Genomic DNA, 13,696 nt, shown 5'->3' with positions numbered 1-13,696 from the left:
AAATAGCACGAGAAAAGTCTTGAGGAAAGCATTATATTTATCTTCTACAGTATCAGCACTATAAACATCTTGCCACTCTTGTTCCTTGATAAGATTTACAAATGTCTCTACAGCAACTGGATCAGCTTTCCGAAAAAGTTGATATCTATATTTAACCTGTGTTGCAGCAACAAAAATCTTTTAGAGTTAAAATTTGTGCATCATGATCTGAAAGGCCATTCACCTTTTTTTAACAGAATGCCCTTCTAGTAATGAGGAATGAACAAAACTGTGGTCTATGGTTGTTCTACTGTTCCCTTGCACTCTCGTTGGAAAGAATACGGTTTGCATAAGATTATATAAATTAAGGAGGTCTACCAGCATCTTTTTCCTTCCACAATCACTTATATATTTAATACTGGTCACAACATATGACTAACTTTTTGTATTTCATATGAAGTGAACCAAGAACCTCCTCTAGCTTTAGCAAAAATGTGAAATCGGGGTCTGGAGATCTATAAATAACAACAGTTAGAAGATTAGCTCCACTAAATTTAACCACACCTGCACAACATTCAAACACCTTTTCAGTGCAGTACTTTGAAATATCAATTGACTCAAATGGGATACCGTTTTTCACATACTAACGGCACCATTATGAACAGAACTTTAGAGTATGTGCACAGAAATAACCTCTACTACAGAACACTGGAGACAATAATGAAAGTGCTATATGAAGGGAAAGAAGACCCCAAAGACCTCACCAAATAGAGACATAGAAATGGAAAAATTACCTTCCAAAATACTCCAAAAATATGGGTAATAGCGGAAAGAATGAAAGAAATAATCAATGACCTCCTTCCCAAAAACCAAACTGGATTCAGGGAAAGTAAATCTTCTCTGATCGCAGTAGAATTCCTGATAAAGTGTGTATTGGATTGTCTTGAAGAGGGAGAAAAGTCGCACTTAGTATTTGTAGGCCTTAGAAGTTTTTGATCTTATATACATAAAGCTAGTGACAAAAATTAGAGGAAGCCCTATGGAAAATCAAGATAAAAACATGAATCATAAGTGCAGTAGGCCTACAATGATGGAAGAAAGTAAGAAGCACAGACAAGTTCTCACTATCAGAGCCAACACCAAAATAAAATGGAGCACTTCAGTTACACAAACTAACTCTATTATTGTTTATCATTGTGGCGGAATAAATAGGATAATGACCCAGAAGGATGGGCGTAATCTCGCAAGATATTACGAGGCTACAAGAAGTGATAAACGATATGGAAAATCTAGGCATTAAATGTGACTTCGAAATAAATGCAGTAACAACAGATCCGATTGTACTCATAAATGGAGGAGAAACACTCGCACCGGCAATGATCTTCGTACGGGATGGAGGAAACCTTGGTGTCACCATACAAAGGAGTACAACATGTTTCACAAAACATTTAAAAGAGAAAGCACTGCAATTCAGCATATCAGATTCCTTTTCCTAGAGACCGCAATATCACTATTCAGAGCCAATATCTCGCAATACTGTTGTATGGTATACAAATTGGCGGACCGCTTCTCACAGTGAAAAACCTAACAACACGAGAAAAAGGCGACCTATATAAACAATCGCGTGTCCAAAACAATGCATTCCAGCGTATATATGACGGTAGTATCTGTTCCCGAAAGAACAGTTACCGTGGATGACCATGCAGCTTTGCTAGAAATGAATTGATAATTAAATGGACACCCTAGCTGCAAACAAGCGTTCATGTACTTCATTGGGGAAATGTTGAAAATGTGTGCCCCGACCGGGACTCGAACCCGGGATCTCCCGCTTACATGGCAGACGCTCTATCCATCTGAGCCACCGGGGGCACAGAGGATACTGCGTCTGCAGGGACTTATCTCTTGCACGCTCCACGGGAGATCCACATTCCCAACATGTCCACACCACTACATTGGTAGTGCGCCTAATAGATGTTTGCCCATCATACTCATTACTCGTGGCAGATTACCACGTCCCGTACGAGTTCGGGCATAGCATGTGCGTTCGCACAAGAAGGTCAGTGGCCGGGAAGCCATATTTTTATATGACGGTAGTATCTGTTCCCGAAAGAACAGTTACCGTGGATGACCATGCAGCTTTGCTAGAAATGAAATGATAATTAAATGGACACCCTAGCTGCAAACAGGCGGTGATGTACTTCATTGGGGACATGTTGAAAATGTGTGCCCCGACCGGGACTCGAACCCGGGATCTCCTGCTTACATGTAATGAGTATGATGGGCAAACATCTATTAGGTGCACTACGAATGTAGTGGTGTGAACATGTTGGGAATGTGGATCTCCCGGGGAGCGTGCAAGGAATAAGTCCCTACAGACACACTACCCTCTGTTCCCACGGTGGCTCAGATGGATAAAGCGTCTGCCATGTAAGCAGGAGATCCCGAGTTCGAGTCCCGGTCGGAGCACACATTTTCAACATGTCCCCAATGAAGTACATCAACGCCTGTTTGCAGCTAGGGTGTCCATTTAATTATCATTGCATTCCAGCCTCTTATAATTCTTTTTTGAATACGTAGGGGACAAACCTTATTCTGTCCAACACCAACACTTCGGAAACATTTTCAAAAGCATTGAAGGAAAAAAGAGAAGACACTCCAAGAGAATATTATGGCACACAGGCAATGACTGACCGATCATGGACGAAGGATGACTTAACGATGAGACACGTGATTACGAGAATGGCAGTCCACGGTTTCCGCCACCTTGTCTGCTACAACACAGCATATCAGAAACCTAGAGCAAAGTGCGAATCTAAACAGAGCAACGTAATACGCCAGCGTAGCCACATCCCGTAGAGCCCTGCACATAAGAGGACACGCTGAGTAAGTGGCTGTGTAAACCACAATCCGTAAAATTTCCACTTTATTATTATAACTGCAGTTTGGACGTGTGTGGTAATTTGGATGCTATGAATGTTTTATTATATAAGTTTAGTGCATAAGTTCGTAGCTTTTTGGTTTTCATGTTGGCATTCCGCTTCCCATGGTTTATTTATCAGTTATCACATTTTTATTTGTAGTTCACTTTTGCTCTTTGAGTTTACATATTGCCATTTCGAGATGTTGAGTGCTGCATTGAACGCTACGAATTGGCTTGCCGAGTTGAGAAATCGATACATTTCCGAAGTATTTTTCCGTTTGACTTCAGTAGCGAAGTGACAGCAGTGACATAGTCAACAACATTTACGCCGTGCATGACGATAACTCCATTGGGCAGAGCATGACAACAGAATGGTTCTCTGGTTTCAAGGAGGATCGTTTTGGCATTAGTGACTCTCCATGTTCAGGAAGACCTTGAGGCTTCGGTAAGGAACGTTTGAACTCATCAATCCACAACGATCCGCGCCTGTGTACTCTAGAAACGTCAAATGTGTCGAACTGCGATCGTTCGACCGTCGTGCGACACTTGCACGCAACGATGAACTTTCAAAAATCGAGTGTATGTGTACTGCGTGCTATAAACCAAAATCACTGAAATCTGGAGTGTTATTTGCTACACAAGATAGAAATAAACCGTGGCTTGAAACCCTTGTGCGAAACTGTTATCCACAGAGGCAACATACGATTGCATTTGTATTGTACAAGACCTGTCTGTGCAGCAACTCGCTACATCTTTTTCACCTCAAGTAGTGACAGTTAGAGTCACTAAACAACGAACAACGTTGTGAAACGTTCCGCCTACGATCGATCAGCGTACAAAGTAATGTTTGCTGTCGAAGAGGTGGCCTCGTGTAAGACGCTGCTATGCGTAAATTCCAGCGTCGGTGGATGACGTTTCCGGACCCGGCAGCTTATCCTCAATTTGTTCCTCGCAACACCTACTACAACATATCCAAGTTTGTCGATATCACTTTTGTAACGACCTGTATCATTCCTTTCACTAATTTCACCATTAACAATTTAAAATTCTTTTCTAAGTATTTCACATTTTATTTAGGTTTCTTTGATATCTTAATGAGTTATTATTAGTACCTCGGCTGGAGAGCGGGTTTATTGTGCCTCACACACGAGGAAGCGGTTGAAATAACAGTGAATAAGTATACATTGTATTAGACAAACATCACAAAAGCAAAGAATCTCACTAAACTGCAATGCCCACAAATGGACATATGGTACAGAAGAACCAAAAACTAAGTGTAACACATTAATGTAATAGTATGTGATGATATACTTCCCACTCATACTTTTCAGAACTTGCTCTTTAACGACCATCTAGTTTGTGAAATATAATGTAAACAGGCAAGAAACTCGTGTAAATGTGGTCATACAATTTACGGTACTTAGACTGTCACAAAAATTTGCCTTGTAACACTGCTTTCATAATATTTATAGTGGACTGTTAAAATATTTTACATCATATAAAAGCCGCTCATTATCATAAAAAGCAATAGAACACAATAAAAAACTTGAGAAGCATCACACAATATAAGATCTGGCTACACGCGTTCTTGTACAAATAATTCAATAGACGTTAGTCTGACAGGACGAAATGTGCATTGGTCTGCTTGTAATTTCCTAAAATTATCCCTAAAATCGATTGGAATTTATCTAAAAATCTCCATTTTTTTTTGTGTGACCATTAAGCACGTCGTCTGGACGTTTTTTGATCTAGTTGTAAATTTCTGTTTCTTCAAGAAGGTTCATAATTCTACTTTTATGAAATCCATGCAGAATTTAAGGGCTATATCTACAAAATTGAATTCACGTCCTCATGTTGTCCTCAGTTAACTGTTTACTGAAGTTAGCGATACTTCTCTGTGTCTGCCTCACAAGTTCTTTTCATCCATCACTGAACGGTCGCGCAGTTTGTACAATACAACGTTACGTGCCACACTGAATTCTGCAGACAACATACCATGTTTACTGGTTGGTTCTGCCCGTGTTGTGTCGGATTCTCCTTCTGAACGGATTGTGTGTATTAACACTGATACTTACGTTACCTTTCTTGAACAATTGTACTGTTTTGACAGGGACCGCACCTGAGAAGGATAGATTGGTGGTCTTAGACTCTTTGTACTTCAAACTTTCTCTTTTTAATGTAACCTCATCAGTTGTAACTCCTATGAGTGTTTTACTTGTCTGACCAGTTATTTTTATGACGGCTCCGCTCTGAAACCGTTAGTGGCAGCCGCTTCTAGCAAGATCTCTAATTCTTTCTAAATTGCATCGTCTTGTAGTGGCAAGTCCTCAAGGTTTCGTATCAAATAGGCTCGCTTGTTGCACATTGGACAGCAGGAATCATTAGTGATTGTACAGTCTGTAGTAGTCGGATTATGAAGTAGCTAGAGGTGTGGGATATTTATGTGACTGATATTTCTTTCATGAATTTAATGTTAGATGTAAGGAGAAGCTACTGAGAAGAAACAAGTCAATGATACTGATTCAACACTTAAAATTCTCCACTTATTGCGTGAAAGTAGGATTAAGAACTTTTTTGAATAAACAGAAATTTAGATACCTCAAAATTCATCCATACGATCTGCTTGATGGTGAGATTTCAGAGATTCATTTAGCAAGTTCTGCTATGCTAATTACAAAAAGTAACCGGCATGAGCAGCCACAACTAGTCCATTTCACTTAGATTTCCTGATTTAACAGTTTCTACAGATTTGCATGTATCTTTGTTCCATAATTTTTTGGTGCCTTCATGAGACACGATTTGCAGCCCGATGTACACTGTACGCTCAACTGCTGCCAACACAGCATCGTACGTGACAGCCTTCAAGCAAACAGAATAAACATTGCACTTCCGTTACCTAATGGGTTCCAATACACCCCTAACGATGTAATTCATAATTACAGCTAATCCTACTCTCTGCACTTTATTAGACCTGCCAGGATGATCGGAACCATTGCCTGTAGAATACGCAAACTGTGCTGTCACAGATGTACCTTCAACAGCTGCCGAATCCTGCAACCTGCCTTTAATGCGTAAGTGGATGACCCAACAAGTAGTTCCCAGTTTTACCTTTCACCCATAAAACAGGCATACGCCACTCATCGCTACAAACAGTCAGGTGTGCGTCGATTGGCAAGGACGAGGAAATATGGAGGCACTGCGACATCAGAGAACACACTCGACAGTTTAGGCACTGGACGTTCCGAGGCATTCGTCTCAGGTGCTCCAAAGGCTGAAGAACGCCGACTGTGGCAATCACAGATTGCTAGTGTTCACAGGTAGTGGTCGAGATCTTCCCCCCCCCAGTTTGTACACAACGGGCGCAGTGAAATGAATGATCATTCAAACCCAAAGGAGCATAACACTGACCTCAACAGTCTCTGGACTCAGTCGAAGCGCTACTTCGAATTCTCTCTTCACTCCCACTGTAAAGTTAATTCAAACAATGAAAGAGCAGTAAATTTTACAGAAATACTTGCAGTAAGGTAGCATACAAGAGTAACGCAGTGAAATACACATAAGTAATTCAGTATTTCACAGAAGGCTCTGAGAGCAAAAACTAAATTGAATTCTGTATAAAAAACGATATACTGTTGCTGACGCTATTGGTCCACTCGGCTGCTCAGTTTCGGTTATCAATAATATATTATGCTTAATTCTGTAGATGTAATTATAATTAACTATTCGTGCTCCATACTTCTTCGTTGTAAGAGTCGCCTATGAAGATTCAACGTACATAATAAAACGAACCTACACTGATCTCTGAGAAACGATGTCCATGAAGTCTCGATATCACTCTAAAATATCATAACTTGGAGATTATTAGAGGATCATTGTTCTTTGCAAAACGTATAACAGATCTCAAAGCTTTTCACCTTCATCCTTTGCTGCAATACTTGGGAAGTAACGGAGTGGCGACAGACCAGAATCAGATGCACTGTGACATCTGGTATACGAAATCCAAATCAGTAACAACATATTGCGGATCTATTGATACCAGTTTGGGAGACCACCGTGAAAAGAAAGCATAATGGTTTGAACAGTTCCTGCTGCCGCAGATTGAGAGGCTACATTCGCCCATCATCTGACAACACGATGGAGTACGTTCAGTCCCACTGCGGTGTGTGACATTTCCAGCGAGGAGGCTGGGTCGTCATGGCCTCATTACATGGCCCCCGAGATCTTTGGAATTCAAGCTGTTCGACTTCTTTTGATGGGTTACTTTAACGCCGCCTGTACACCACACTTTGCTACGTACTTGCACGAAATAAGTATTCAGAACTACTGATGCTGCAATGCTGACATCTACAAGCACAGATCTACACCACCTTGATTTCTAAGACCGTCGATTAGGCAAGGCTGAATTTTTTTTTTTTTTTGGCTCTCTTAGGCCAGATATCTTCATAAAGACGAACTTACGATATTCTTTGTCTCGACACATACTTTCAGTTTCAACATTCCTTACTAACTGTAACTGTTGTTAATATGTCTTTTATGTCAATACATGTTACCAACACCTGTTATTGTATAGCGGTTTCTTCAGTATATAGGGTAATGCTTTTTGTGTTGCCTGTTGGTAATCACTGTAGAAGGTGTACCTAACCAGCTGAGTCACCGACGTAAGGTCTTCTGGCACAGTGGCTTCAAAATTCACCCAAAAAATTAAACGATATCAAAGTGAGAATCGTCATAAGAGAACAGACGAGGACAACGGAAGTAAGATTGATTTTTTTACCGTTGTGTGGCTCTGAGACCAGTAAGATAAGCGGTCTGTTGGGAAGAAACAAAGTAAAATCGATCTTCAGCCTACTGTCAAAAATTACGCAATAAATGAGACCCATAAAAGATGCAGCAGTTCTCATAGCCCCTAAGTTATACAGAACGCCTTCGCAGTGTGGCCAGTCTTACGTTCTACAAACATTTCGCACTGTAGAACAGCACGTTATAGGTTTTTTTCACAAACGGTATCCCGGAAAATTCTATTTCATTGAGCATGCTCTTGTAAATGGTCAACGGATCAAACACGACGAATCCTGTATCGTGGATTACACTAAAAGCCGCTTGGAGAATGTAAATAAGGAATCCATAGAAATAAAAATCACAACCAACTAGCTCAGTAGTAACGGAAGGACGCCCTCAGTAGGGCAGATGGTTGCAACTCGAAGCTGCGTGACATCCATGGATCGTGAACTTGAAGCGGGGTGCATCGAACGAGGAGTCAACCTGTTGCAGTATACAGAGATAAAGTGGGTACCAATGACGTCACAGCCATCACCTGGAATGTGTAAGAGCCCATCAGCAGTCATTTCACTTGTCAGTCGCCAAGGAGCACTTGGTCGAAAGTTCATGTCATGTCAACGCGGTTGTAAGGCGGAGAATATTTTAAACTGCGTTATCTCAGTGGGACTCTGCGTTCTTATCTAACATGACACCTTCGTCAGACACTTGTGGTGATCCTGTGCGGCAGTCAGCGCGTATCGGAACATTGTCTGTGCGATTCTGGAGATACAAGAAAAACATTTCGACCTCATGAGACTTGAATTCATGTCCAATCTCTCGTATAGTATGAACAACTCGTCTCTCACCGATGGTCATCCCCAGTAAAAAGTAAATACCGTGATCACTGCACCCCCTCCAGTAACAGGCTCTTCAGACGCTGTTCCCATGGTCACACCAAACGCAACATTTGGTTGTCATAAACGGTAAATAAACAAATGGGACAGCCGTTCATATCACCTTTGGCCGCTCAGTTGACATAACGAACGCTAACGTATGGGTTACAGTGTGCGTGTGCGTGTGTCCTACTGTCATTATCTAACTATTTCTCGTAACTGCTGTGATGTATGTTTTGATTCAGCTGGCATCATCGGACTGCCTATCACGGTGATGGCTGTGATAACGCAATTCTTTTCGACGGGCACAATCGCCATGGCCAACCTGCAGAGTGTGGAGGTGCACCCCACATGTCTGCGGCAGATCGCGGCCTGTGTCGAGTGGACCGCAGCTGCCATTGTCATGTCTGCTCTGCCGTACGTGGCCCTCATGGTAAGTAAAGAGAAACGACCGTGGAATCTATACGCCTATTTTCATTGGCTGTTACGTGAGTGACCCCCAAATGATGTCAGTTATCAATATGCTATCGAAAGACACAGTAGGAGAAGAGTGAGGCGTAAAGGAGAGGAAAAGAAGGGAAACGAGAGTAAGAACAACACAACCTAGAATGTTGTACCAGATTTTCCTGAGCAAATATTTCACGAAAACCATCCTTACTGCGTATCTCTCTGTTATTTAAAGTCTTGTATACTGATATCGTGTCATAGGTGTTGCATTTTTGCGCTTATCTTTGGACCTTCCTGCTACGGTGGTAGTCAGTTGCCACAGGAATGTATCAGCAAGAATGACGAAAATGGCTCTGAGGACTATGGGACTTAACATCTGTGGTCATCAGTCCCCTAGAACTTAGAACTACGTAAACCTAACTAACCTAAGGACATCACACACATCCATGCGCGAGGCAGGATTCGAACCTGCGACCGTAGCAGTCGCGCGGTTCCGGACTGCGCGCCTAGAACCGCTAGACCACCGCGGCCGGCTCGAATGACGAAACAGTTGATCATAAGACGCTACGGGTATTCAACGGAAAAGTCTCTGCCACGAAGGCTTACATTCTTATGCTCATCAACCCTCTGTGTCCTCTGCATTACTATGCTCCCAATAAACCGGCCGTTGTTTTCGAGAGATATCAGAAACGATGTGCGTTCCTCCAATAATTAGTCAGGAGTAGTATTGAAGATTACGTGAAAGTCCCATATCAGATATGAGGAGTAAGTCTCATCACCACTGAAGACATAGTCATCTTAGGTAAATTAACTGTAAAGTATCATACATACGTGTGATGCCAGATATTCCCTGTGATAACTCCCCCTACCTAGCCACTGCCCCAGTTATTTAGGGAAACCTCTTCCTTATTCCGTGGCTTCGTAGAGAACCAGTGACGAGTTAATAATAAAAAAAAAGCTACGGATACAGTCTAACCCAGTGTACCAACCTGGAAGGAACATACATTACAGAAAGAAGCCTTCGAACCCGCTCTGAGGCTGTAATAAATGTTCTCTATACGCTCGCAGCGTTAATTCTATGAAATCATCCGCTGTTTCGGTGAGTTCATGAGAAAAGCAGTGAGTGACAGAGAAGTACCTTAACTATTATGAGCTTAAGGATGTGTTAGTGTTCGCCACGAACAACGATTACATCTGAACCAGCGAAGTCAATCTCTAGTGCTTAGTTTCCATCAATGTGTATACTGGGATACTGTTTGAGCATTTCGGTATAAGGTTGTCACCGTCGCTAAGCGACTGCATGTTGTTTGATATGCACTTGATCTCTGTATGTGGGTAGCACTGGTAAGATCTGCAGCACACTGCAAATATCGGCGATAAGCGCTGCGTGTCTAGTTTGGAAACAAACTTGTTCCATTCATCCATGTCAAAGCAGCAACGTCCACTTTACATCTCGTCCTTAAGGTCTCATTCACTACTCTCCAGTTCTGTCAGGGGTATGTTTTTCTGGTAGAATTACTTTCATATTAACAGCGATAAGCAGGAGTGTGGATAGATTTACTGATTATGAATTGGCCAGTATGCACTTAGAGTATGACGTCAAACAACACAATGTACGAGCGAAACCATGACACTATTCCGAACTTTCCTAGCAGTTACTGAGTCACATCACAGTACTTTCACGTTAGTCCTAGAGTTTCACTCTAAGCTTTGTGTTGTACTTATTACCGAATGGGTACAGTAGGCTTACTCTCTGTTGTGCAAGTATTTTGACAGAAACAAAGGAAAGTAGGTTAACAAATTGATGAAATCATTGCATCATTGTCACTCTGCAACTAGCCATCGGAGACTTCAGAACACATACACCATAATACTGAAAAATATCTTAGAGCAACGCGAGAACTTTTGCAGTGTGGGCCGGCCGGTGTGGCCGAGCGGTTCTAGGCGCTACAGACTGGAACAGCACGACCGCTAAGGTCGCAGGTTCGAATCCTGCCTCCGGCATGGATGTGTGTGCTGTCCTTAGGTTAGTTAGGTTTAAGTTGTTCTAAGTTCTAGTGGACTGATGACCTCAGATGTTGAGTCCCATAGTACTCAGATCCATTTGAACCATTTTTTTGGCAATGTGACTCGGGGTCTCTTTGTACTAAGTACCCGTTTCCAGGCATTGCTGAATGCGTACCCTACATCTCTATTCACGTTGTTGATACACATTCAAATTTCCAAAGATTCATTGACTATACTCGTATAATCCCAGCAGTTCTAGCCGTGGTAAACAATACGTGTCAGCTTTGGTATGATGTTGTGTTTATTCGCATGTTTGTACTTTGGAACAGAACGTACTCCTGTTTTTGGTATACCATTATGTTCGTTACAACGGAGGAGGAGGAGGAGGAGGAGGAGGAGATTAATGTTTAACATCCCGTCGACCACGAGGTCATTAGAGACGGAGCACAAATGCTTTGATTAGGGAAGGATGGTGAAGGAAAGCGGCCTTGCCCTTTCGAAGGAAGCATCCCAGCATTTGCCTTAAGCGATTTAGTAAAATAGTGGAAGACCTAAACCTGAATGGCCGGACGTGTGTTTTAACCGTCGTCATCCCGAAAGCAAGTCCAGGGTGCTAACCACTGCGCTACCCAGTTCGGTTCGTTACAGCATCACATAGAGCTAAAACTTTCTTCTTCTTCTTCTTCTTCTTCTTCTTCTTCTTCTTCTTCTTCCTCAATTCAAGGAGTTGACTTATAGCCTGTTCCGTCTTCACAAAATCCACTTTAGTCTACATCTTTCCATATCTCTCTATCCGTTGGATTAATTGTCTATAACATGTCTCGCTATGCTCTCAGCCCATTCTATCAATACTCTTTTTCATTTTTTATCTCGTATTCTATTCTTGCGTTCATGGAAAATATGTCATTCTTTCCTAATTTTAAAATCCCTTTCTTGATCTCTCACAGAACGTCCTTCTGCGTTGCCTGAAAATTTCAGTTAGGCTGACAGTACCCTTATTTGTTCTTTCTTAGTTATTGTCCAACTCTCACTTCCGGATGTGAGCACAGGTGTTGATAATATTTTATAGAATTAGGTCTTTGTATCTTTCCTGGATTTATTGGCTGATGTGCTATGCAGTTTTCTTTAACTTACTGTAGATACCAATACCATGTTCGCAATTATATAATAGCCTAATGCCTAAAATTGAGAAACCTGTTCAGCTTATTTTCCATTTAGCAGCATGTTAGAAAGTATCGGACGTTTTCCATTTATTTTTTGTAAACCATTACCAAACGTTTCCGAAAATATTTGGTCTTAAGGAAAGAGTACAGTATTTGAATGTATGCAATTAATTTTATTTCTCTCATACGTTATTGTTTCCATAGTGTCATCCATGTATGTGTTAAGTAAGGTGGGTGAGCGACAGTATTCTTCTCGTGCTTATATTTTAACTGCTGTTCGTTCTGTTCCCTCTTTCCCTCTAACAATTATAATTTCTTTATTTAAGGCCAAAATTTTATCACTTAGCATAACTTCGTCTTTTCGTTATATTCCGTAGTATATAGCCGTACAATCTACTCACAATCTACAAATGCAATACAAGATTCCAACTTACATTCTCGTCCACAACAATACTGTAGTCACAGCATGATCATCCTTTTCTGAAACCTTTTGCTCCTCTCACATGAGCACGTCAGCTATTCTTCTGCGTATGTCATTAATTACTTCTGCATATAATTTATAGCTGGGATTCAACTGGCTTATTGCGCTACAATTTTCACAAGCAGATCTAGTTCCTTTTATAAAGAGCGATATTACATCTACTCTTCATATGGTGATTACCACCTCTCATTTCCAACATTCGTTTAATAAACGCAACAACCTCATTTATAACAGAAGTCCTGCATATTAGACAAGGTCTGCATAAATGTTTTCGTGTCCAGCTAGTTTCCTGTTCGTCATCTCCTTTAATGCTCCTTCTATTTCCCAAAATGTAATATGGTCCCCTTGTTGTATTTCATCATCTTGTCGTTTGATATCGGTCAAAAATTATATCGTTGACAACAAAAACCGTCTAACCCTTCCGTTTAGAAAAAATGGCATTTGGGAAAAATCCAACTGCCTTCAGGAAACGCCAACGCAGATCCGATGAATAATCAAAAGGGAACGGAAATACAGTTAAGCGTGTCTTAGATGGCGATTAGTTTGACTTTAAGAACAGTAAACAAACCATAGAGGAAAGCTTTGCGCTCAATAAAGGATACAAGAACTACGAAACATGTATCACTTGCATGGTATTTTTTGACTTAGTGAAACCACTCGACAATGTAAAATCGTGCAAGGTGTTCGATTTTCTCAGAAAAACAGATGTAACCCACAGGGAAAGAAAGATAATATTGTTAGTCAGAACCATGCAGGGACAATTAGAATGGAAAACCAAGACTGAAGTAAATGGATTGGAAATATTGTAAGACACGGAAGTAACAGGGAGGTACAGGAGTGTTATTAACACACAGGATGAAAGGAAATCAACGATAAGATTTGGTGATGAGCTTGGTTTCTGCAGTGAGAGCGAAGAAGTACGGCCAATTTATAGAGACCAAATTGTCTATTGAGTGTAAACAGAAGAAACATGAAAGTAATTACGACTAACAAATACGAGATAAGTGATATAATTAGCATCAAAATTAGGAACCCAGAAGCAGACGAA

General features: G+C 41.2%; 1 protein-coding gene across 1 annotated transcript in view; it reads left to right on the top strand.

The window, feature by feature from the left end:
* Positions 1-13,696, top strand: part of LOC126252179 (solute carrier family 22 member 7-like) — a gene marked incomplete at its 5' end in the record, with an annotated part of 157,856 nt that overhangs the window by 134,335 nt on the left and 9,825 nt on the right. The window contains one exon of the mRNA XM_049953049.1: positions 8,796-8,983. Coding sequence (XP_049809006.1) covers positions 8,796-8,983 — 188 coding nt within the window. The remainder of the gene's footprint in view (positions 1-8,795; positions 8,984-13,696) is intronic.

This window comes from Schistocerca nitens, chromosome 4, assembly GCF_023898315.1.
Source record: "Schistocerca nitens isolate TAMUIC-IGC-003100 chromosome 4, iqSchNite1.1, whole genome shotgun sequence".
Classification (NCBI taxonomy): domain Eukaryota; kingdom Metazoa; phylum Arthropoda; class Insecta; order Orthoptera; family Acrididae; genus Schistocerca; species Schistocerca nitens.
Note: the sequence above shows the minus strand (reverse complement) of the source record. Positions and strands in the feature narration are given on the sequence as shown.